At 34.1% G+C, this 25,210-nt stretch overlaps 1 protein-coding gene across 6 annotated transcripts in view; it reads right to left on the reverse strand.

Moving 5' to 3' along the window:
* LOC149068727 (rhotekin-2-like) overlaps positions 1-25,210 on the reverse strand; it is a 96,657-nt gene that overhangs the window by 39,470 nt on the left and 31,977 nt on the right. For 2 of the 6 annotated variants that reach the window (XM_089250397.1, XM_089250394.1), the window contains exons 1-2: positions 21,024-21,517; positions 18,976-20,333 (exon numbers count right to left, since the gene is read on the reverse strand). The exons of 2 other annotated variants lie outside the window; for them this stretch is intronic. In XM_089250397.1, the coding sequence (XP_089106523.1) occupies positions 18,976-19,158 (183 nt within the window). In that variant the 5' untranslated portion in view covers positions 19,159-20,333; positions 21,024-21,517. Of the gene's footprint in view, positions 1-18,975; positions 21,518-25,210 lie in introns of those variants that run through there. 2 more of the 6 variants (XM_089250396.1, XM_089250393.1) reach the window with 1 other exon arrangement.

Raw genomic sequence — 25,210 nt, forward strand, 5'->3', positions numbered from 1 at the left:
GAGGAAAGGTAGGAAAAGTGTCATTGAGAGGGAAATGTGTCACACAATCGGCGACACACTTCCCTCACGTGCCTAGATGCCATCGTCTTTTTTTTCTTCTCCCCTAAACGCTCGTTGCCATTATTAATAGGATAATTTTCCTTCTATGATACGTATATATTAATAAAAAAAAATAATCTAAGTAATACAAAGTGTTTATTACGCGTATAGCGTTAGTTCTTTCCTTTGTCTCACGAACGAATCTATTTAGTGTTTATGTGAGCGTTATTACGAGTCGTTATCGGGCTGTTACGACCCGTTAACCATGTGTGCTACATTGTGTGATGCGTATTTATTACGATGTGAATGAGGACTTTAAGTAAGATTTAGGTAAAGAGATAGGGAAAACGAAGGGAGTTCCGATTCAAGATGGCGGATCGCGCGAGACACATACATAGAATACTGGCTCATAACTCTTCATTACAGATCTGCGGCAAAATATTGACAAAAAAATATACACTGTATCCCATAAATTCGTGAATACCATAAATCTCCGATTAACATCTCTCAATTATGTCATATTATCCGTGGGGGATTTTTGGGAAACACAACATCAACTACTCTTTCCCCGCCCAATGACAAATGTTCCTTCAGAGAATATAGTAAACATTTCTCGTGATGAGTTCTCTGAATTAAAAAATCTGTAAATTACCCACTTGGATTGACATTAAAATTTATTTCTCAAAACACACTCACTACACGACTGACACGCAAGCACTAACTCGTCTTTTCATTCATATGCCAATAACAAGCAATTTGTAGGTCGGAAGACAGCCTGCAAAGGCTAATAACCGACGAAAACGTTCAATTCTGGTCTGTTCTGGTATTGTCTAAGGAAACGTACTGCCTACCCTTTCAAAACGATTTGTCAGAGTAAAAAAACTCTACAAAATCAGTGGAAAGTGCGATTAAATGTCAAGGTGAAATACTTTTTTGTTATTTCTGAATAGGATGGATGGAGGAGGAGGGGGGGGGGGGGTTCACACAAAGAGAAACGACTTTTATGAAGGAACCTCACAGGAATGTCTTCAGCAATAAGCAGTGCTGCTTTTATAAAGCCGATATCAAATTCCATAGATTTTAAACTCAGATAACAGCTCATCTTCGGGAAATTCTTTTTCAGTATTAAAACATTCTTCAGAAATAATTTAATAATAATTGCTAATTAATAATAAAAACTGCAATTTAATAAGAAATTGCAGAAGTCGTTGAAGAATATTTTCATCATGACTATTTCTAAATCTTTGTTTGAGATTTACGCAGAAATAATAAAAACAAAACTATTTAAAGATTACGTTAAAACATCTCATTAAATATGAATATTGTGTATCTCAAATAATGGGGTAAGAAAATCGCAGAAAAAAGTATAAGGCGGTGCAAGGAAATAATCATTTGAAGAATTTATTCAAGAAATCCATTAAAATGAATTTATGATCGTTAATCATGCGAAAAATTCAACGTAATGAACAATTATGCAAATTTTAATCTACTGAATTCTCACATACCGATATAAACATTTTTGACGCTACAATCAAAAAATTTGTTGATCAAGAATAATAAAAAGATACTGATAAAATAAAAGTAAAAAAAACCCGATTTATATGTGTTTGCCGATCCTTTGTTTTTGAATAACATGACAGATATGCGAGATTCCACGAAAAACTAGTTATATTTTTGGGGATGATGATTACAAGAAAATTCATCTCTGCCACCAAGGGGACTCGAACAGCACCTCCTAAAGATAGAAGGCCTCCACAAGGGGTTGCCAAGTTCATCTGAAATGCCATTAAGACTATACCTAGCAAGTTTTCCATATTTTGAGCCACAGCACCCTATTTCGTTTCTTCTTATTTTGGCGTAGAATCTTTCTAGTTGGCTCACAAATACCGCATGGTGGTTGGATATGGGGCATAGTAATCGCCAATTCTAAGCCCGATTCTTTTTCGCATAACGATGACAGCACCTTCTAGAGATAGAAAGCCTCCGCACGCTGCTCGTGACGTCAGCAAATAGTCCATTTTCCCTCAGAATATTCAAGGGGAAAAAAACCCTGCTCGTGCCACTATCATCATTGTGTGGGAAAGAAACGATCTCGGGCTCAGCACTGGCGATTTCTACGCCCCACATCCAATCACTATGCGGTATTTTTGAGCCAACCAGGAAAGTTCTACGCCAAAACAAGATGAAACGAAATTGTAGTTAAAAATTTGGCAAACTTGCTAGGTAGTCTTAATGACGTTGCAGATGAACTTGGTAACCGTTGCAGAGGACTTCTATCCCTAGGAGGTGCTGCTCGAACTCCAGTTCCCTCGTTTGCCCGATGAGTGCTCTACCAACTTAGCTATGGAAACAGAATTTTTCTCCCTTGGAACGTAATGTACATATATGTGCAAAGACCGTACATGGACGGCAGAAGCAGTCAACTAATAGCTCGTGAATGACATAGGCCACCAGATGGCGGACATTTCTACATACGTGTCGTCATCTAGTGGCTTATGTCATTCACGAGCTATTAGTTGATTGCTGCCGCCGTCCATGTACGGAGCGTTTCAACATGTACACACTCTCCAAGGGAGAAATTCTATCTGTTTCCCATAGCTTAGTTTGTAGAGCACTCGTCCGGCGAACGAGTTGGTAGAGCACTCGTCCGGCGAACGAGAGTCCGGGGTTCAATAACCAAAATATACCAAGTCTTTCGAGGAATCTTGTATTAACAAGCGGAGAGGACATTTCTACATATATGACAGACATATGCTAATATTTATTTTATTTAGGGCTGGGTATTTTAATCGATCAATTGACTGATTAATGGAATTTTAACCAAATATTTTCAAATTGGTACCAATTAATATTATACCAATACTATGGTTGCTATAAAAATATATTGTATTAATTTTTTTCACCATCTCCTATTCACTTGATGGATTTAAATAAAATATAAAATTGATTATGAAATGAAGGCCACTCGCTAGAAGCTATTTAATATGCTGAACATACTTGTCATATTCTGGAATTTCTTAACTTGTATATGTTTTTAATCAGTTGTTTTAGGTTAGTCTGAGATTTCGAAACTTATTTTGATTTTAATGGTGTTAACTTTTTATCTTGAAACTGCTTTCAAATGGTACTGATGGTGGAAGGGGAGCTGATGTTTCCCGAATATATAAGGAAAGTGCTGTCCACATTGGAAACAATACTGTGGTGTTTAGTCAGAACATGATAACTCCAAAACCACATTTTTGAGACATAAGAATTTTCATTGTCATTTAAAAATCAAAAATAAAAGAATACATATAAATACAGACGAAAATATCGCACATTAGCATGTTGTTTAGTCGCACGGCACGTATTTGTGCATTTATCTCATTTCTAATTAGTTATAATTAGCAAGGCTTACTTTTAGATAAAAAATACATTTTTTGGAGATATCATGTTCTGACCAAACGCTACGGAATATACAGTCAGTCCCGCTTAATCGGATATCAACGAATCCAGCATACAATATCCGATCATGCGGGGAACAATTCAATTGCTATTTTGGTTTGTGTATTGAAAACTGGTGAAAGGTTAATATTGATGAAGCTTGTCGAATAAATCAGACATCAAAAATGGAATGAAAATTCTATATAATTACAATGATTGCAATATCCGATTTTAATATCCGAAGTCAGCGCCCTCTATTGGCTCAACAGAGAACAAAAATGAAATAATTAAACGTACGCACCGAAGACAAATTTAATACTTAGAGGTCAGTACCTACGGTAACCACACATCCCGTTTAGTCAAATGGGACGTATGGTAAACGGGTATTGGTAAAACGGGAAAACTCTGTTCGACTTTCCTACGTGATTGATTACAAAAATGTTCAATTTTTTTCCTGGTTTTTTTTTCATTCAATTCTAAAAAACGGGACTTCTTTTTCCTTTCCTTGAAGCTGAAATCCGGCATTATTGTTATTCAGCCAATTGTTAGGCATTAGACTGGAACTGTCTAATGTATGTCACGAATTGCGATATTTTTTGAAATGTACAATACGTTTCGTGGATCCATTGAGAAAGCCTCTCGGAAAAAGAAATTTGAATCTGGTAAACTGAAAGAAACTGATCAAGAACTGAAGGAAAATATTTTTTTTTTTGCTATGCATCTGCCTTCACTATAGGAAAGCCATAGCAAAAGCAGCTGTACAAATACGAGTACATAGATCACAGCGAATACTACAGACTGATTATGAAATGGGTCTTCAACCTTTCAGACACAGCGGGCCGAATCGAAACTTCCCACGAAGCCCGCGGGCAACCAACTCATACAATTCAGTGACGTGATAATAGAAAAGGGGCGGCAATGGCGCGCCTGATTTGAACAGGAACAAAATTAATTAATGACTTTTTGACTTATTCTGAAATCATTTCCTTCATTAATTATTAATTACGATTAGTTCTTAAATAATTTTTTACACTTATTCCGAAAAAGTTTTCGATTAATTGCTGATTAAATTAATTAATTATGAGATAAATTTCAATCTGAAATTACTTTAAATAATTCTTTAATTATTTGTTTCGGTAGATAATTCTGAAATTATTTTCCTCCTCAACTGATCTTGAAGTCATTTCTTTCCATAATTATGCAATTATTCTCCTATTGATTGTGGAATAATTTCTATTAGAAATTGCGAAATTATTTCTTTCGTTGATTAAGTTGGTTTTTTTTTTCACTAATTCTGAAATTTTATTTGTTTCAAAAATTCCAAAATTATTTCTTTCAGTAATTCTGAATTTTCATCACTTCTAGAATCCTTTCTTTCATTTATTCTAGAATTATTTCTTTTAATTATTCTAGAATTATTTCTTTTAATTATTCTAGAATTATTTCTTTTAATTATTCTAGAATTATTTGTTTCATTTATTATCGAATTATTTATTTCATAATCCAGAATTAATTTTTCAAGTATTTTCTGAAAATAATCGGCGAGTCATGGCAAAAAGCTCCAGGGGGCAAATGCGGTCCGCGGACCATGCGCTGGAGAGCCCTGAATTATGACATCAAGTAAGGAAATGTTTGTCAATAAGAGAGGGAGGAGAGAGAACAGCTTCTATAGCCTCTTGCATTAGTCTCGCAGCCTGATAACGATAACTTTACAAGGAAAAAAGAATGATTTTTGATAAAACCTTAGCATCAGAATGACATAAAAAAAAAAGATAACATTATTCGAATTCCCGATAACTATAAACGAATTTTTTCCCATGTTATGATTAGAGCCTGGATTATATGCAAACACATGTATGTGCATTTGCATATTTTAGTCTTTTTTTAGTATTAATGCATATTAATGCATAAAATCGAAGGATTTGCAGAATAAATGCATATTTTGGAAGGTTTATTAAAGCTCAATCACTTTATTTTTTATTTATTTTTTTTCAAATGAATATTGTCTATAATATTTTCATAACATCGGTTTTCGTTTCTGCAGTTGGGATTTAGTGAATTAATAGAGATGCTTGCAATGTTCTCCAAATACAGTTGACGCTAGATGTAGCGACCCTCTTCACCACAACGAAAAGGAACGTTATATTAGGAGGGTCGTTATATGGAAAGTAAAAAACATGTATGATACTAAATATATTAAAAACACATATATTCTATGAAAACATTTGGGACTTATCCTACCGGTCGTTGTAAAGGAATAGTCGCTATAACGTGGGGTCGTTATAACGGGCATCGACTGTATTAGCAGTTTTATTGTAAAAGAGGTAGCGATAGATCCCGGGATAACCTCAAAAGTGTTCATTTTCTTCTTTTTTTTAGTTTAGAAATAGTTAGGCAAATAGCTTCGAAATTGTCCCGTTACTGGTATTCCGTTACTATGACTAACTAGAAATTAAAAATGTCTAAATAAAATATATGTAGAAGTTATTTGAATATGCAGAAGATGCATATGTGTGGATACATTATATTTTTTTGCAAATGAATATGCATTAAGAAATGTAAAATATGCATTTTAAAAAACGTATCTGCTTTTTTTTGTATGTTTCTCATTTTTTGTAAGTATTTTGGTATTTCTAACTTTTTCAGGTATTTTAATGCATATTTTGAGTTTTTATAGTGCATATTTGGCATTTTTAGTGCATATTCACACATTTTTAGTGCATATTCACACATTTTTAGCCATATTTGCTAATTTCTAAAGCATACTTCGCCACCTTTTTAGTGCATATAACCCTGGCTCTATAGTTATGATATTGGTCTGTTCCGTTCTTTACAAAAGTGATAACCCGGAAATTCAGGCAAATTGGCATAAATGCCTTTTTTTGTGAAAAGTGTTTTTTTTTAATTTTTTCTGCCTTATATGCCGATTTTGATATTGTTTTACGTTTATTCGTGAATTTTATAGGCCTTATTCTGTAGAACTTACGACATTTTTAACATTGAGAACTTGTGTTTACAACCTTCAACCCTTAGTATTAATTAACCCTTTAAGAGTCAATTAGAAATCACTAAACCCCCCCCCCCACCCCGAAAATGCCACGTTTTTTTAAATAAATTTAATAAAGTACGCTTTCTTCCGATTTTCAGCAGGCGCAAACTAACGCGGGAGGGGTGGGGGTGCAGGGAGAAGTTTAATAATAATAATTTTAATAATAACATGATCCTCACGTATTGCCAAGGGATCAGCATGATCCGTCCAGGGAATTAAAGTTTTCGATTGAGAAAAGTTAAGTTTTAGATAAAAATAAAGTTTTTCGTTTTTTAGTTTTCGATTGAGAAATTATTATACAAAATATCTGGTCTTGTCGATGCTAAAATAAGAGGCTTTCACGGAGGATAGATTTCTCGTTATCGCCAATAAAAGGGATTAAGATGCTCTGTCGATTGCCATCAAAATAGAAGAGCTTGAATTTTCGTGTTCCCGCCGAAAGGTCGATTGACCTCATTTTCGTCATTGCAGGTGATGGGGGGTAGATTTTGAAACCTCTCAAATTTTATTTAAGTGATCATACGTAAAAATTATGTGCAATTTTTTTAAGAAATTGGAAAATCGATCAAAAATGTGTTGATACTGGTGTCAGTGGAGACAATTTTTTTTTTTTGCTGGCGTCCTCTGCTGGTGACTTGAAACATTAATTTCTGAATTGGTGCATGGTATATATATATATATATATATTATATTTTTCTTTGGAGAAATTTTACTTGTAAGTTATTATTTTGCTGAAATTTATTCCTGTGAGCACAATCACAGAGAAATTTAATGCAGTCAAATGTCAGTGTATAAGTATTTTTTTTTTACATTTTATTCTGTTGATAAGTAAATTTTACTTGATTTCGAAACAATTACTCCATTTGCGTTTCAATTTTGTGCGTGTCAAAATGATTTAGATTCGGTTTTCAGCGCCATCCATCTTTGACTTTGAATATCATTTTCTAATTTTTCACGTATAAATATCAGTGCAGCTTATTTATTAGCCAAGTTTTGAACCTTTAATATCGTAACTTTTAGTTACTTTCTCTTTTTTCCATTAATTATAAATGTTTATTTTTAGTGGCTTTTTGCGTGCCTATTTTGACCATTTTTAGTGCCCAAACTTCCGGGCTCTAGTGATAACAATACCCGAATGATATCACTATCCATGATTCATTCTAATATAAGCGGTATCGGCTATATAACAAGTTTTTTCTCTATATCTTGTGTTATTCATTGTATTTCGATGTTTCATGCCTCGTCCGTAATAAGAAAAATTCACTATCAATGCTGAATATCCGCGATTAGCTTAAACTTTACGCAACTCCCACAGTTATCATAACCATTTCTACGGAAATGACAAGACGGAAATGAAAAAGAACCACAGAAATTTCACTGATAAACACAAGTTTCCTGTTTCCTTCAAAAAAAAAAAAAATAAATGAATAAAAGAAAACTTAAATAAAAAAAACGCCGCGAAATAGCGTTTATCTTCTCTTCTGTGATTCCAAGAAACCGAATAAAAGCTTTTCTCTTCTTTTCGATGAAATGAAATAAAAAACTGGAAATTCCGAACTTTCTTTTCTGCTGGGAACTATTGTAAAATGCAGACCAGGAAATAAGAAATTTTCTCGTGAAAATGAATCCAAATTGGCGGCACTGACATATAACCGGAAGAAACTTTAATCGTATAAATACATAATAGGCGTTACAACCCTCGAGGATGAAAAAAATTCGATTTCTTTAATAACTAAATTGCTGTGTTCGAGAATTTCAACAATTTAAGAAAATCCCTTGAGGGAAATAGGAAATGAAATTGAATCGGAAAATCCATTATATAAATCCAATTGATAGTATACAATAAGGAAGAAGATTTTCTTAATTTGAGTTTTGAGACTATATTTGAATTTTCTTTCGCAAAAACTTTAATGGCTGAAAAATTCATGAATTTCTGTGAATAATTTCTAAACGATTTATGAACAATTAGTAAATAGTTTTTGTAAATTATTTCCCAATATATATATATATAATTCAAAATCTCTCTCAATAAATTCTTAATAATTTATAAATACTTGTATTTTCTCAGTAATTTCTGAATAATTTCTAAATATTTTCCCAATAATTTCTGAATAATTTTTAAATATGTTCTCAATAATTTATAAATATTTTCTTAATATGTTCTCAATAACTTCTAAATAATTTATAAATATTTTCTCGATAATTTCTGAATAATTTTTTAATATGTTCTCAATAACTTCTAAATAATTTATAAATATTTTCTCGATAATTTATAAATATTTTCTTGATAATTTCTGAATAATTTCTCGATAATTTCTGAATAATTTCTAAATATTTTCTCAATAATTTCTAAATATTTTCTCAATAATTTCTAAATATTGTCTCAATAATTTCTAAATATTTTCTCAATAATTTCTAAATATTTTCTCAATAATTTCTAAATATTTTCTCAATAATTTCTAAATATTTTCTGAATAATTTCCGAATAGTTTCTAATTCCGGTATGCAAGAGGGCCTGGGTTCGAGTCCCGGTGGAGACGTGATGACTTTTCTTTCCGAGTTCACCTTATCCGGAAAATAACTGTTTCCTTGATGTCTCGGGCTGAGAAAAAAGGCATCTTCTCACTCTAATTTCTAAATATTTTCTGAATAATTCCTAAATATTTTCTGAATAATTCATAAATATTTTCTGAATAATTCCTAAATATTTTCTGAATAATTCCTAAATATTTTCTGAATAATTCCTAAATATTTTCTGAATAATTCCTAAATATTTTCTGAATAATTTCTAAATAATTTCTAAATATTTTCTGAATAAGTTATATCCAATAGTATTATCGCAAAAAGTTTGAATAATTTCTAACAATTTCCAGGCCGAGTCCCCTTAATCTGTCGGTCACGGCACTCATGGGTGCCGCCAAATTATTTCGAGATTAGGCATGGGTTTCAGAATTAATGAGAAAAATAAGTTCAGAACAAATAGAGATTCATATTTAATGGAGAAAATCTCAGAATTTAATAAATATTAATAATAATAAAAAATTTTAGAAAGAAAAAAAATGATCTACGAATAAAAAAAATTCTCCAATAATATAGAGACCCCTGATTCATTCGGAGCCCAGGACCCCGTTATGACGCTACTGTGTGAATCTAGATACCGCAGCATAACTCGTTAGGCCATGGGCTTCATGGAGATTTTCCTTTTGGTCCGCAATGTCTGAAAGTTTGCAGACCCTCTGTGGATTGCACTACTACTGCTACTACTGAACCGTACATGCACCTTGTAGACATTCCTCTGCGGAATTTCTAGCGAATTGGTACATTCCGGAATGTGCGTGTTGTGAAACTAACGTGAAGTTTGTTCTGTGTAGTGCTTCCATCGATTTTTGTAACTATGGGTGAAATGTAATGATTGAGTAATTGATCTGTTGTGGGCCTGTTGCTCTCCGTGGGCAGACTTATCAACGGGGAGATCAGCTCGCATTTGCGCCTCGAAGTTGGGAACCGCAGAAAACCAACTTCAGCCAAACGTTTGAACCCGGGTCCTCGCAATGTGAGTCCCTCACTGTGACCATTCAACCGCCACATCGGCCTGGATTACACTGCAGTCAGTTGAATATTGTACGCAGGGCCGCTCTTACGAGAAGCGGGAGTGGGGTGCCCCTTAGCCCAAATTTTTATCTCTTGTAAGAGGGAGGAATCGAAAATACGGAAAATGAAAATCATGAAAGTTCAGAATATATGAAAGAAACAGCTTAAGAACTGATGAACATTTTCAGAATTCCAGAATTGATGAAAATTCAGAATAAATAAAAGAAATAATTTCACAATTGATGAAAGTTTTTAGAATAAATGAGAGAAATAGTTTCAGAATAAATGAGAGAAATAGTTTCAGAATAAATGAGAGAAATAGTTTCAGAATAAATGAGAGAAATAGTTTCAGAATAAATGAGAGAAATAGTTTCAGAATAAATGAGAGAAATAGTTTCAGAATAAATGAGAGAAATAGTTTCAGAATAAATGAGAGAAATAGTTTCAGAATAAATGAGAGAAATAGTTTCAGAATAAATGAGAGAAATAGTTTCAGAATAAATGAGAGAAATAGTTTCAGAATAAATGAGAGAAATAGTTTCAGAATAAATGAGAGAAATAGTTTCAGAATAAATGAGAGAAATAGTTTCAGAATAAATGAGAGAAATAGTTTCAGGATAAATGAGAGAAATAGTTTCAGAATAAATGAGAGAAATAGTTTCAGAATTGATGAAAAAATTTAGAATTAAAAAAAAATTCAGATATAGTGGAATTTCAGAATTCATGAAAGAAACAATTCCAGAATTGTTCCTTTCTAAATGAAAATGCGGATTTCCGGAATTCATGAAAATTTAGATTTTATAAAATAAATTATTGTTACCGTAAATGTAGGGGGGGGGGGGGCTGTTACGACGGCAAAAGCCAAAAAACAGCTTCTCAAAATTTCGTGAAAATGCAGGAAATTTCTGTAGTTTCGTAGTTTTAACCAAAATTCCTGTCATAAATCCACCAAAAAAAAGACACTTTTAACGTCTTTTCTCAAAATAGAGAAATTTGCGTCTATCGATTACACGTTGCGCAGGAATACGCAGGATAATACGATAAAAAAAGTTTCACCGCTTTCAATCACCCTAATGAATATTCTACTTTCGTACGCGGAAAAACAGAGCAATTTAATTAAATAATTTACATTCATGTAAGTGTGAAAGTTCCTAATTTCTTCTAGAGATAATCGTAATTTCTTTGCCACCCAAGGTACGAGCACAGTCGTAAATCTCCGATGTGAGATATGTATTATTTACGTCTTTTCGAGCGTATACGGTACGCATTTTACGTGTAACGTTATCCGGGGATCTCAGAAAATTAGCATGTTAAACGTAACCACACATACACAAAAAGTGTTTTAAAAAACTAGAGCATAACAAAGAATCTTTTGTTATCGATTCAGAACACGTTTCTTTTTGGGATTTCCTGATTCTCTGGAAGCGCTTCTAAATCACATCAAATGACCTTTTATCGTATGCGGTTTTTATTATCTCGCGACGCATAAACTCGTGCGTCGAAAACGGATGCAACGGCGAGACGTGTGTCGCGATTTCTATGACATGCGTAGTATTTCTAGGTAGAGCGTGTCCGCATTTTCATATTTGAAACTACAAGTTATTTACTTGGTTTGTAGATGATCTTATTGAAGTGGTTTGAAAATCTTTAGAATTCTAAAAGTTTTGTGATAATGTTCGATTGCACAGCTTGAATATGCAGTCGGTCCCGCTTATAATCGGATAGCGGATATACGCATACTCCGTTTAAACGGATATAAAATACTTCGATACCACACACACACAAAACTTCTCCGATAGAGACAATGCTAAAGGTCCCTGCTTTATATGGTAATATCAACGACTTTCCCCCCACTTAATTCCAGAATTGATATTGATGGAAATTCAAATTTGCAGAATTCATGAAAATTTAGAATGAATGAAAGAAATAGTTTCAGAATTGAAAGTTCATAATCGATAAAAATTCAGATTTTCCACAGAAACGATGGAAATTGAGAATTAAAAAATCGATGGAAATTCGGCGTATATGAAAGAAATAGTTTCAGAATTGATGGAAATTCAGAATTCCAGAATTGATGGAAATTCAGAATTCCAGAATTGATGGAAATTCAGAATTCCAGAATTGATGGAAATTCAGAATTCCAGAATTGATGGAAATTCAGAATTCCAGAATTGATGGAAATTCAGAATTCCAGAATTGATGGAAATTCAGAATTCCAGAATTGATGGAAATTCAGAATTCCAGAATTGATGGAAATTCAGAATTCCAGAATTGATGGAAATTCAGAATTCCAGAATTGATGGAAATTCAGAATTCCAGAATTGATGGAAATTCAGAATTCCAGAATTGATGGAAATTCAGAATTCCAGAATTCATGAACATTCAAATTCGCAGATTTCATGAACATTCAAATTCGCCGATTTCATGAACATTCAAATTTGCAGAATTCAGGAAAATTCATATCTGCAGAATTCATGAAAACTCATATCTGCAGAATTCATGAAAATTTAGAATGAATGAAAGAAATAGTTTCAGAATTGAAAGTTCATAATCGATAAAAATTCAGATTTTCCACAGAAACGATGGAAATTGAGAATTAAAAAATCGATGGAAATTCGGCGTATATGAAAGAAATAGTTTCAGAATTGATGGAAATTCAGAATTCCAGAATTGATGGAAATTCTGCATTCCAAAATTGATGGAAATTCTGCATTCCAAAATTGATGGAAATTCAAATTCGCAGATTTCATGAACATTCAAATTCGCCGATTTCATGAACATTCAAATTCGCCGATTTCATGAACATTCAAATTTGCAGAATTCAGGAAAATTCATATCTGCAGAATTCATGAAAATTTAGAATGAATGAAAGAAATAGTTTCAGAATTGAAAGTTCATAATCGATAAAAATTCAGATTTTCCAGAAACGATGGAAATTGAGAATTAAAAAATCGATGGAAATTCGGCGTATATGAAAGAAATAGTTTCAGAACTGACAAAAATTCAGAATTCCAGAACTGACAAAAATTCAGAATTCCAGAACTGATGAAAATTCATTATGTTTAAAGTCAAGACTTATTCATACAGTTAAGAGTCAATGTTAAAGTTCTCCGCTTAATTCAACAAATTCAACGACTTTTTCCCGCTTAATCGAATATTACGCTCCACACGTCAAATGCGCATCAACCATTGTACACCCAATGGTTTTTTTATTGAATGAAACATTTGGAATTAGAGTAGAAAATATATTACTAAGTTAAGGTTTAAAAAAAAAAGAAAAACATCTAAAAGTACTGACCTCCAACTATTCAAGTTGTCTTAAATACAAAAACCGCCAAATTTACTCTTTTCTTCATCCAAAAATAATAGAGGGATGAAATATATAGATGTCTGGCCCCGGTTGACTAAGTGTACTTCTTGTTTCTAGTTAAGGGCCAGAAGGAACCAGACCCCGAATTAAACGGGGAGGGTGGGGGGGGGGACTCCCAAAATTATTATTAATTTAGCATTAATTTTTTTTATAATTCTATACCTGGGCCGTGGACCTCTAGGGGTTTAGGCACCCCCAATCGGGATTCAATAGAAGGGTTTCTTAGAATAGACGATCTATGTAGGATTTCTTTTTTTCAATAGATTTTGCAAAATCATAAATACCCTTCTGCATGTAACCCATGCCATATAAAGGTCAGAAACCACTGCTAGATACGACTGGAATTTTTCAAGAATAAATGAAAGAATCGGAAAATCGCTTCCACTGGTTCCCATGGTGTTCAGAGGCTCGTTATCCTCTGAATGAGAGATTTGGGCACGTGGCGACAACGTCTCCGGCGCACATACACATGCAAAACGTAGTAAAAGAAGAGAGAGAGAGGATAAAAATAAAAAACGAAGCACACATGTGTTGCCGAGCTCCAACCAAACAACAGCCGGCAGATTGCGAATTGGACTGTCCCCCTATTTTGTCCCTCATCTGCAGGAGACAGTCACACACAGTCCCCTTTTTCAACACCGTACGACGGAAACACGAACACGTGCATCAACAAATATAGTTTCTCTCCAGGGAGGGAACTTGTAAATGCTTTTTCTTCTCAATGATACCAGAGAATAGTGCGTTTGAGAAACAAAAATACACGAGTATAACTGCATTAAATAGAGCATAAATCTATTAGAGATGCTAACTCACAGCTTGCAGAAATATTTTGTACGAGTACACCAGTTTTCTGCATACGAATTTTTATAAAAAATTTTTTAGGAATCATGGCAACCGAAATTAATATTCAGAAAGTCATTGTTGAAGCCTGGAGGTCATCATTGCAGGACAGTTTTTTTTTAGAAAGTTTAGGGAAGCACTGCCGGGTCCTTTCTGATTTAATATACTGTATATGTGTGAAGTAGGGTGAAAATCGAGTAAATGTATTAATGGATTACTACTGAGGATATAACGTCCCCACGAATGTGTGCGAATTTTCACTTCTTTTTTTTATCAGCTGGTTGGATACCTTACTTTGCTATCTCAGTATGAAACGCGAATGTGTATCCCTATTGAAACACGTTACAAAACATTTTAGGAAAATTACATGGCTAGAGTAAACATTGAAACGTCAATTTTTCACGTTCTTTCTTTTCCGAAGAACACTGCATATTCGTGCCATGGACGGAGATACGGGGGGGGGGGCATGGAGAGGGGCAGCCCCCCAGCGTCAAAGGTGGAGTCACTGATCTAATGTATATGGGTATATATGAATTGACATCATCATCATCATCGTGCCCCCTCAGACTTTCAAGTCTATCTCCACCTATGATTCTTGCTTCTAGCGTGAGCGGGGCGATAAGTGTATTGTAAATTATAATTCCTATAGTAATATTTTACAGGAGAGAGCACAGAAGCTGGGCTGGAAGAGATCTCGGCAACGGGATAAGTCCAGTGGCAAAGTTCTGGCATTCATTCATTCAGTAGAGAGCACAGCCTATGACAGTCATAATTAGACCATTTGGCCATCTGTTCAAACTAAAAACGGCATGATGACAATTCTGTAATACAACTTGTATGGTTGCAACTTGTTTATTTGATTGTATAAAATCGACCAATGCATATATATAGTCTTGGAATTTTAAGGCCCGTGATAAACATACTATTTAGCAGAACCAAAGTGACATGCTTTCGATCTACTACTATTAGTATGTGTATCCATCATGGGACTCGGTGATTCACCACGGTGCTCACGTGCAACATGCTTTTTCGAAATACCTGCTGATCAACTCTACAAACACTGCAGAAATTCTCGCGCATAAATCAAAACAATATCCGACTCGAACGATATCCATTAATTTTTTTTTTAATGTCAGAGGCCCAGGACTCCGAAAATCATTCTGTACTTAATCAAGAAAGTCACTGTTCACAAAAAAGGTGAGAATGGGGACCGAAAAATATTCATATTCAGCACGTCAAAGTGGTCCTAATTATGATCACAATATATCTCACTGCAATGATCCCTTCCGGTAAGATTTTTATTCATACAGAATCGGGAATTATCCATTCATCACCAGTCGGAATATTCATATTTTTAATAACAAATACAAATAAATACAAATATACAAATACAACGCCACAACAAGCAAAATGCCCAACGAGGTGGCTGAGAAAAAGATGCCCATGAAAATATGGATGTCATATATTTCAAAAATACAGCAACCCAATTAAATAAAAATGCAATTAATACAAATTATAAACAATATATACACATGATAAAATATTATACAATGCCCATAATGTATTTATGGTTGTCTTATTCTGAGTATGGATAGCTTCTCGATTTACCCCAACCTGTTTATCGTATTTCTTTTTAAACGTGTCAATTGTGTTACAATTTACTACCTCCGGGGGTAAGCTATTCCATTTATTAATAACCCTATTAGAGAAAAATTCCCTGCGACACCATAACCTCGCATTGCCCCTTAACAATCGATATTGGTGTCCCCTTGTAAAAGCAGTCGATTGGCGGTGTACTAAAAGTTCATGGTCCATCCTATCCATCCCATTGAAAATTTTGAACACTTCGATCATAATAAATGTTCTTCAAGTTCTGGAATTCAGGTATGATATTATGTTTGGCCACGCGGGCTCCACTAGATAGGGTCAAGGGCTACGGGTTGAGCATGTATGGTCTAAATCAGTGGGTTTTCAAACTTCTGTTAAATTTCTCAAACGTTTACCCGCCTCTCCCCAAAATAGTCTAAAATATCACTTCAAAGCAGTGAACAGGCAATTATCAATGTCAACAGCAAAGCTCTTGACAAAGGTTGGTGACGGCCCTAGGAGCCACGATGAGAAGCACACTTTGAGAAACATTAGTCTCTAAATATACATAGTGTAGAGCAGTGCTTTAGTGCATCAATCTGTGGTCCGCGGACCTCTGGGGCAGTCTGCAGGGTTGGACAAATCCCCAAAAATTTAGGTGGCAAGTCGTGTATGTAACTTGAAATAATGGATGCCCAAATCAATATTTTACATGCCCGGAAAATATTATCACTGGATTTATTTGAAAATATTTTGAAAAAAAAATGGTTTATTTTTATAAAAAAGTAACGAAAGTTATATATAATTGTTTTATGTCGAAATTTTGAAAGAAATTTGAATGCAAATGAAATTTGAAATTAAAAATCTAAAACTAGTGTCAAATCGTTAATTTTAATTTTCCTCACTGTTAACGTCCTAAAAGAAGTCACTTTAACCAGACCAAAATCGAAAATTTCCTGGCGGGCAATCTGTGCCGGGCTTTTAGAAGTCACTAAGTTACAATTCACCTCACTTATAGAATCATAGCCGATTCAAAGGTACGGGACCAAACTCTTGGCAGGCGCTAGCCTAGGATAGAGAGGGCCATGTATATTAAGCGACTGAAAAATAAAAAAAATTGCTGACTATATATATTTCATACGAGAAACCGCGTTAAACTAAAACTTTACTGTCACCTATTGAATGAAAACAAAACTATCTGTTACAATATTCGTAAATTAAAATGATTGTCGGTTTTAAATGGATGGAAAGAATAGAAATTAACACACAATGTGGTGTAGAACTATAATATTTTATTTTATTGCTGTATACCAGTGCAAATTTTATGAGCTAAAATAACGGTTGGTATGTTTTTAGTGTTTACAAAAACGGATCTATCGGTGAAAACAAAATTATATTAACCTATATTTTGGAACATTTTTGGTCACACTGGTCATTTTTGTCGCACCACGGTCATTTTCTGCACACGAGGGCTAATTTTAGACCGGGACCTACAATTTATTGCCGATTCCGAACGGCAGGCTTGTTTTTATACTCATCGAGAGGTTGGTGCGCTAACCCCTCAATGTGGGACTCCCTGCGGTAGCAATTTTTTCTGTGGTCATGTCGCCGTTTCTGTTGTTCCCTGTGTCAGGAAAGTTTTCTGACAAGGACGAACCGGGTATCGAACTCCCGACACCTCTAAACGTCCTTCGGTACTTTAGGCGAGTATCTTATCGACCTGGGCTACCGCGCCCAAGTTTACACTGGTACGCAGCATAAAAACAAATAATATATGGCATTATAATGTACGGTACTCGTATTCTGATCGTTTTCATGGTTTGGAACTAACAACTTTACTTGAAGAATTATAACAAGTAGTTATAGATTTTTTTACTTGATAGGTGGCACAAAGATTTCATATTTTTCTCATGTGGATATTTTTTTCGATATTTTCTTGTGAGAAGAAATATCATGGCTACGTTATACATATTTTCTACAATTTTGGAATCAATCGCAGCATTTTTATCCCTTTCGGACACGTTAATACTGTAATACTTTAATACTGTTAATACTTTAATTTGTGTTAATTGCATTTTTAATTGGGTTGCTGTATTTTTGAAACATATGACAACCATATTTTTATGGGCATCTTTTTATCAGCCACCTCGTTGGGCATTTTGCCTGTTGTGGTGTTGTATTTGTATTTGTATTTGTATTTGTATAATAGGGCCATATATTATATGATTATTTTGTTAGTTTCCTTAGTTTATAAGTTTTTTGTGAAAACTATGAAGTCTTTTTCTCTTCTTCCATGAATACCATTAGGATATAATACACCGAAGTGAAATTTACGGTTCTTCAAAACAGCCCAATAGCTAGCTGTATATGAGAGTCTATGACCGGGTACCGGGCCACTAAATACATATTAGGACCGTGAAAATTAATTAAAATACGTTAACTACACATTTGTATCATGGGTGCCAAAAAAAAGCATTTCTGTGGAATTTCACGCATGTCTTTATGAACACTTGCATTATCGTCGATGAAAGAAAAAAAAAATTAGTGTTTAAATTGTTTTGTTTTTTATATGCCTACGTCGGGCATGTGGTCGAAAAAAATACATGTCCGGTCGAAATTTGTAGATGCCCTAGGCATGTCGGGCAATATATTTGTCTAGCTCTGAGTTGAATACTGAATGATCATGGGTGAAGATACACCCCCCCCCCCCCTCCCTCCCTCCAGCGTCAATAACGCAGCCGGTGCATTGCATGTGTATGAATTGGCATCATAATCATGCCACCATGCCCTTCCCCCATTAGCTTTTATTATTGTGCCCCCTCCCCAGCCTTTCATGTGTTTATTTCTCTGTGTAAATAATGCTAAAATACTAGACAGAAACCATTCGCGGAATAAGTTGTCACTGCGCGAAATATGCCCGGATTTTTTTTGTTTAGGTAAATATAAACAAGTTCACAACGCTTTTTAAAATCATTGACGATTCTGACTAGCGGTAATCAAGTTGAATACTAAATAATACTAAAGTACTAGACAGGAATCATTCACGGAGTAAGAATTATTCTAAAATGGTCATTACCTGGGAATTCCTGGCCGTTTGTTTGAGGACCTGAACGTCTATAATGTCTTTCGAAGTCAGTTCATTTGTAGATTTCTTGGGCGATGTAGAGGCGACCGTAGCGGCAGAAAAAGAGCGTCTGAAAGGGCTTTTTCTGGTCGAACCGAACAAAGAACACATGTTTTTTGTTTCACAGCTATTCATCAAACTCCTCTATGGTATAAAGCCAAAAAAACACACACACGCACGCACACGAAACGTCCGAAAAAACAAATTAACTCGGTAAAAAAGTGAGACGACACCCTGTTGACTAATATGACTAGAATGTAGCTCAATCACACACACACACACACAGACTCACGTTCACAAAAACTAGTCAAGTTTAGTAATTAGATCCATTTTGTTTTTCAAAATTTTTTTTGCTACTGAAGATCCTTCCATATCGTGGATCTTCCATGTTTGAAATCGGAAATGCGATTGAAATGATATATTCTCTGCCTTATCCACGGGGTTTCCGGAAAACCTTGAACTGATGAAACTTGTATCAAAAAAAAAAACAAGGAAAAAAAGAGAAGAAGCCCCAAAGCAATTTCTTGTCAAAGTCACTGAAGCCAACCAAGCTGAGTCAATGCAAGCAAGTTTAGCTTATGGGATTTTCGTATAGGTCTTTAATCCCGTAATAACATTGACCGCATTCTAATACAAACTACAACACTGTTAGAAATTTATGCATTTTTCTTTTTTTTTGTTGTTTCGGAATCCTCTCTAGTATCAGCAGTTTTTATCTCTTAAGATTTAAGATACACAAATGCCAAGAAAATAAATGGATTCCGTCAAAGATGTCGGTATCTCTCCTTGATGAACTTTGGCAGGTTGTTATAGTTTTTTTTTTATCAATAACGTACACACACACACAAAAAACCAAAGGTCGATAACACGGGAAGAATCGTCTAAAATAATGTAATGCACAATGCGAAAATGATTATCTCAACTTATCCACAGTAGCCATGGTTAGTTCATTAAGTAATCCCTAAATGATGATTTTTATCAGTTGAGATGATTATGATGGTGGTGTTGATTGCCCAAGTGGTGATGAATGCTGACGTTAAATCCATCAAACGTCGATCAACATTTTCTTCACCTTCACTGATTATTTTCACGCCGGCTGATAATCTACTAAAACAACAACAACAGCTGTCTTACATACAGAGTCTATTCTCTGCGAAAAAATTCTGACCTTTCAAAGATTCTTAACACCCCACGACGATCATGGGTATTCAGGAACGAATCGGTGTTCAAATAAACCGGTAGTCCACTCTGGTAGATGATGACCACAGAGTCGAAAAACTTTCAACGATTCCCACCAGGGTGAAGGTGGTCTAAATTAAATTTAGAAAAATTGAAAAAAATATTTATTATTTTCTCTGGTGGATGAATATCGCTATACAGAAAGATTCAACAACGTCCAAATTTTTATAGAACTTCACGACACGACGATAGGAATGAGGAATTATCCGCATCTAAGCTTATACCTAGATATATTTAAAGTATTTGAGATGGCGCGAAAACTAAGATGCAAATTGAAAAATTACATTAAATTCACCACTGTGATATAGATCATGTTTACAGAAAAGATTCATCCAAACTTTATAAGATGCTTCACTCACCACGGTGATAAAAATGAAGGATTATCTATACCAAAGTTGGATTATCCACATCAAAATAATTATTTAGAATGTATTCAAAATATTTGATGGCATAAAATTAAGAAGAAAATTTAAAAATTTCATCAAAATTATCAGTCTGGTAGATGATGTCTCTACTGAATAATAACTGATAACCTCCGCAGGAAAGATTCATCAAGTTCCAAACTTTCTAAGATGCTTCACACAGCACGACGTTGAAAATGAAAGATTATCCATATCAAAGTTGGATTATCCACATGAAAGTGGATGTTTAGATATATTTAAAGTGTTGACTAAAAATATCGTGCAAATTAATAAATTCCGTTGGAAGAAGGTTTCCGTGTTGGTTTTAGAAGCAAATTAAAAAATTCCATTCAAATTTACCATTCGGGTAGATGACAGATCACTACAGCGAAGATTCAATGAATCCCAGATTTTCAAGCACGACGGTAAATAAAGCTCTAAATTAAAGCAGTATAAAATCCTTGATGACAGAAAAGAAAATTAAGATATACACAGATATATCTGGTAGAATCCATTTGATCTCCAACATCCAACAACTCTGGTAGATCACTATACCAAAAAGATTGAACAAATTCCAAACTTTCAAAGATGCACAGCAAACGAAGCTAATTAGAGCAGTAATTAAGATTCTTGATGACACACAAGCTAAAACTTATTAACCACTCTGGTAGATGATAATCTCCTATACCAAATTCAAGTTCCAAACTTTCGCAGATGCGCGGTGACTATTAAAAAAAATCTAAATTAAATCGATATTTAGATCCATTTAAATCACTCGATAGAACACATTTCTAATCGATGTAGTCGGAAGAACCGCATCCACATCCTCGCAGTTCGAAACCCACTCTCACTATGGATCTTTACCCCATCCACAACACAGAAAAAAAGAGACGCGTTGGTCCGGATTACGTCATCCCAAGCGGTTGAATAATATTAATGGCGAAAAAAAAACGGCAACATGGAAGCGGAAACAGGAGGGAGATATGGCAAGAGAGAGAGAGAGAAGAGTCCCCAAAAATATAACAATAATGAAATAAATATGGACTGTTATTAGTAATTTAGCGGCATCTAAATGGAATGGCCGTGGAAATTTCACTTTGTGTAATCGCGAGTATTTTTTTTTAAGCTTGTAATGGACTTTGTAAAAGTCTCGCGCAGTTAATAATTTTTACAAGAATGATAAAATGTGTTCTCTGTGTGTGCGTTTGTCTTCAACGTGGGCGTCGTGATGTTGGTTGCCGATTTTTTTGATTTTTTTTTTGCTCTTGTCTTTCCTGTTTGTATTTCTTCTTAGAATGGGAAGATTATATTAACAAGAAAAAAAAAAATGTCCTTATTTTTTGCTGTTTTGAGAAAAACTAGGAGCGGTCTCATAGAATTTTTTTAAATGTAGTTTATGGCATCGTTTCATATAGAAAGTACGACATGAAATTTTACTGGTATAGGACTGACAGCTAGTAAAATCACCGTTTAATAAAATCAACTATGTTTATAAAGTTCTAAGAATGTAAAAAATACGATAGAAAATACGACATGACATTTTACTGGTACAGAGGACTGACAGCTAATAAAATCACCGTTTAATAAAATCAGCTATGTTTATAAAGTTCTAAGAATGTAGAAAATACGGTAGAGAAAATATGGCATGTGAAATTTTACTGGTATAGGACTGACAGCTTGTAAAATCACTGTTTAATAAAATCAGCTGTGTTTATGAAATAAAAGTTCTAAGAATGTATTCAAGTCAATGGTAGAAATTCACAAATTTTTTACTCGATAAAAAAATCAAATATTTCTGAATTTCATCCATTAATTTGTCTCATGTCTTTTAATATGGTCAAAAAACGTCAAAAACAGTGGTTTTCAACCGAGATTGTGCGGGCACCCGCAATCCCGGGTGCTTTTTTTGGGAGTGCGAGATGGGAAAAAAATCACATGTTAACTTATTATTCAGAGAAATTGAAATGATGACAAAGGTTGAATTTTTCAATTCTCAAAAAATGTGAATCCCACCGATATTTCGACGCCTCAACTCTCACTTCCAGGAATTTCCAACAAGAAATTTGCGTTGCACAAAAGTTTCTTTTCCGATTGCGATCGCACGTATTTTCTCCATTTCAATTGAGAAAAAAATGCTATAAATACCCAAAATATTTTGAGCTTTGTTTGCATTTGTACCTCGTGTTATTAGCATGCTACGCTTAGATTTGATGCTTTCAATGGACATGATTCAAGAAAAACTTCAAAAATTGTAATCAAATGCTAAACAAATTAAACAAATATTTATACAGGATGTCCTGTAATTGTTAATGCGGCCTTCATCTCATCAACCGTTCGTCGCAGAGGTATGATTTCAGTTTTAAAAAATACTCAAAATGTGTTCAAAAATCGCCCCGTACCAGTTTTGAGAGTGAAAATATAGTGTCTCACAAAATAAACTAATATTAATTTTCATACGATCCCCCGTCCTCTAAATTCCAATTTGAAAGTTGTTGCCCTGTATTTTCTGAATTCGACAAAAGAAATCCTAAGTTTCTAAATGCAATATTCTAATATATCTGAATTCAAAAATTGATGAAAAGTTGGGAAAGAATAGCATGAACAACGGACAACGCTTTTTACCCTAATTTATGCTTTTTTTTCCTTAGATTCTTCCATTTTTTTTGTGAATTCAAATATTTCAGTTAATATTGCAATTAAAAACATGCGATTTTTTTTTTGTTGGGCTCAGAAAAGACAGGGCAACCACATTCTAGTTGAAAGTTAGAGGACAGGGGGGACCATATAAAAATTTAGATTATTTTGCGAACTGCATTTTCACTCTCAAAACTGGTGCAGGGTAATTTTTGAACCCCTTTTCCGATTGTTTTAAATTGGAAATCACACTTCTACGACGGACATTTGATGAGATAATGGGTACATTAGCACATACGGGACACCCAGTATATTGTCGTTCCGTTTGGAATCGAAAAGTCATTGAATCCTTTGTTCCAAATTTGGAAACATTTGGAAAAATATTTTTTTAGTTTCGCGTTTTTGAATTAATTTTCAAACAAATCACAAGCAGCCAAAATCAAATAGTAACCATGGCCGAAGAAGGAATTAAATAAATATAACAATTTATGAAAATTGATTAATGAATAATTAATGCAATTACAAAAAAACAACAACTAAATTTTCCATCAGATAGAAAACGCATCATCCGGGAGAGGGTGGGTGTGGAAAGATGAGTCATATTGCACTGAAGGATGCTGGATGGAAAATAGGTTAAGAACCCACTGCTCAAAAACTATACTCAAATGGAAATATCGTTAAAAACATAATTTAAGCATTGATTTATTCCACATTTTTCGTTAATATTTTCGATTGTATATGCTTTATGCTAATGGAAAATTTTCAAATTATCTTCCCCATGCTCTTTTTTCTTTTCTTCGTAAATTTTCAAACATTAAGGAAAAAAAACCGTATTATTGAACAATTTGCGCATAACAGAAATTCACGACTATTTAATTGAATAAAAATGGGTTTACAATAAAGAAAAATGTTAGTTCGTTGAATCAGGCGAAATATTTGAGATTTTATTGATTCAATCTTTTTTTTATTTAAAATTAAATTTGAAATTCTAACTTCTCAAAAATTAAATAATTTTTTAATATATAATTCAAGTACCTATGAATGTATCTCAAATATTTTGCCTCATTTTTGTAAACCGAACAATTTCCTTAATTTTGAATTAATTTTCATTCCATTACATTCATATCATGATATTTTATCATATGCATTTTAGTCCTGAATGTTTGGAAATTTGCAAAAGAATACGTATTGGAAATATTCGAAACTTTGTACTAACATAACGTATTCCAGCGGTTCTCAACATTTTTTGACTCGCGGAGCCCTTTTCAGTACATAATTTTTATATCGGAGCCATGTTTGACTCGAGGAGCCCTTTTTGTATGTAATTTTTATGGCGGAACCCCGCAGGTCTCTTTTCTTCATTTATCTGTCAAATTTACTTATTTATTTTCTTTTCCTTGAGTCGCCGTGGAGCCCCTGGGAAGTGCACAAGGAGCCTCAAGGACTCCGCGGAACACCGGTTGAGAACCGCTGCCGTATTCAATCAAAAAATGTTTATAAAAGATATAAAATAACTTAATGATTAAATAATATGCTTAATGATACTGTATTTCTACTTAAGTATAGTGTTGAAAGGTACGAGACTCTAAAACTTTAACATTGACGGAACAAAAGATGTCATTGGGGGGTCATTGAAGTATTATGTCAGCATCGATGGGGGGTTCCCGATTTGATGACTTTTGATGACAAGGGGAAGGGGGTTCGGATGATGCTTACGTCATCAACCATCCTTTATAAAAACATTAAATATTCTTAATGGCATCTCACTCGGTGCGTCAAAAACAAGAAACCCTTTCGCTAATTTGTGGGCACCTGAACTAATATTCTCCCTAATGATAAGTCCCCTACAGTCTCTTTAGTGATCTCTAAATGTTTCACGGATCCTTCAAGTGCCCTGGAAATGTGCCGCGGGT

Source organism: Pholcus phalangioides, unplaced genomic scaffold (genome assembly GCF_987345545.1).
Source record: "Pholcus phalangioides strain wild (caught in Gottingen) unplaced genomic scaffold, Ppha-v1.0 ptg000024l_1, whole genome shotgun sequence".
Lineage (NCBI taxonomy): Eukaryota > Metazoa > Arthropoda > Arachnida > Araneae > Pholcidae > Pholcus > Pholcus phalangioides.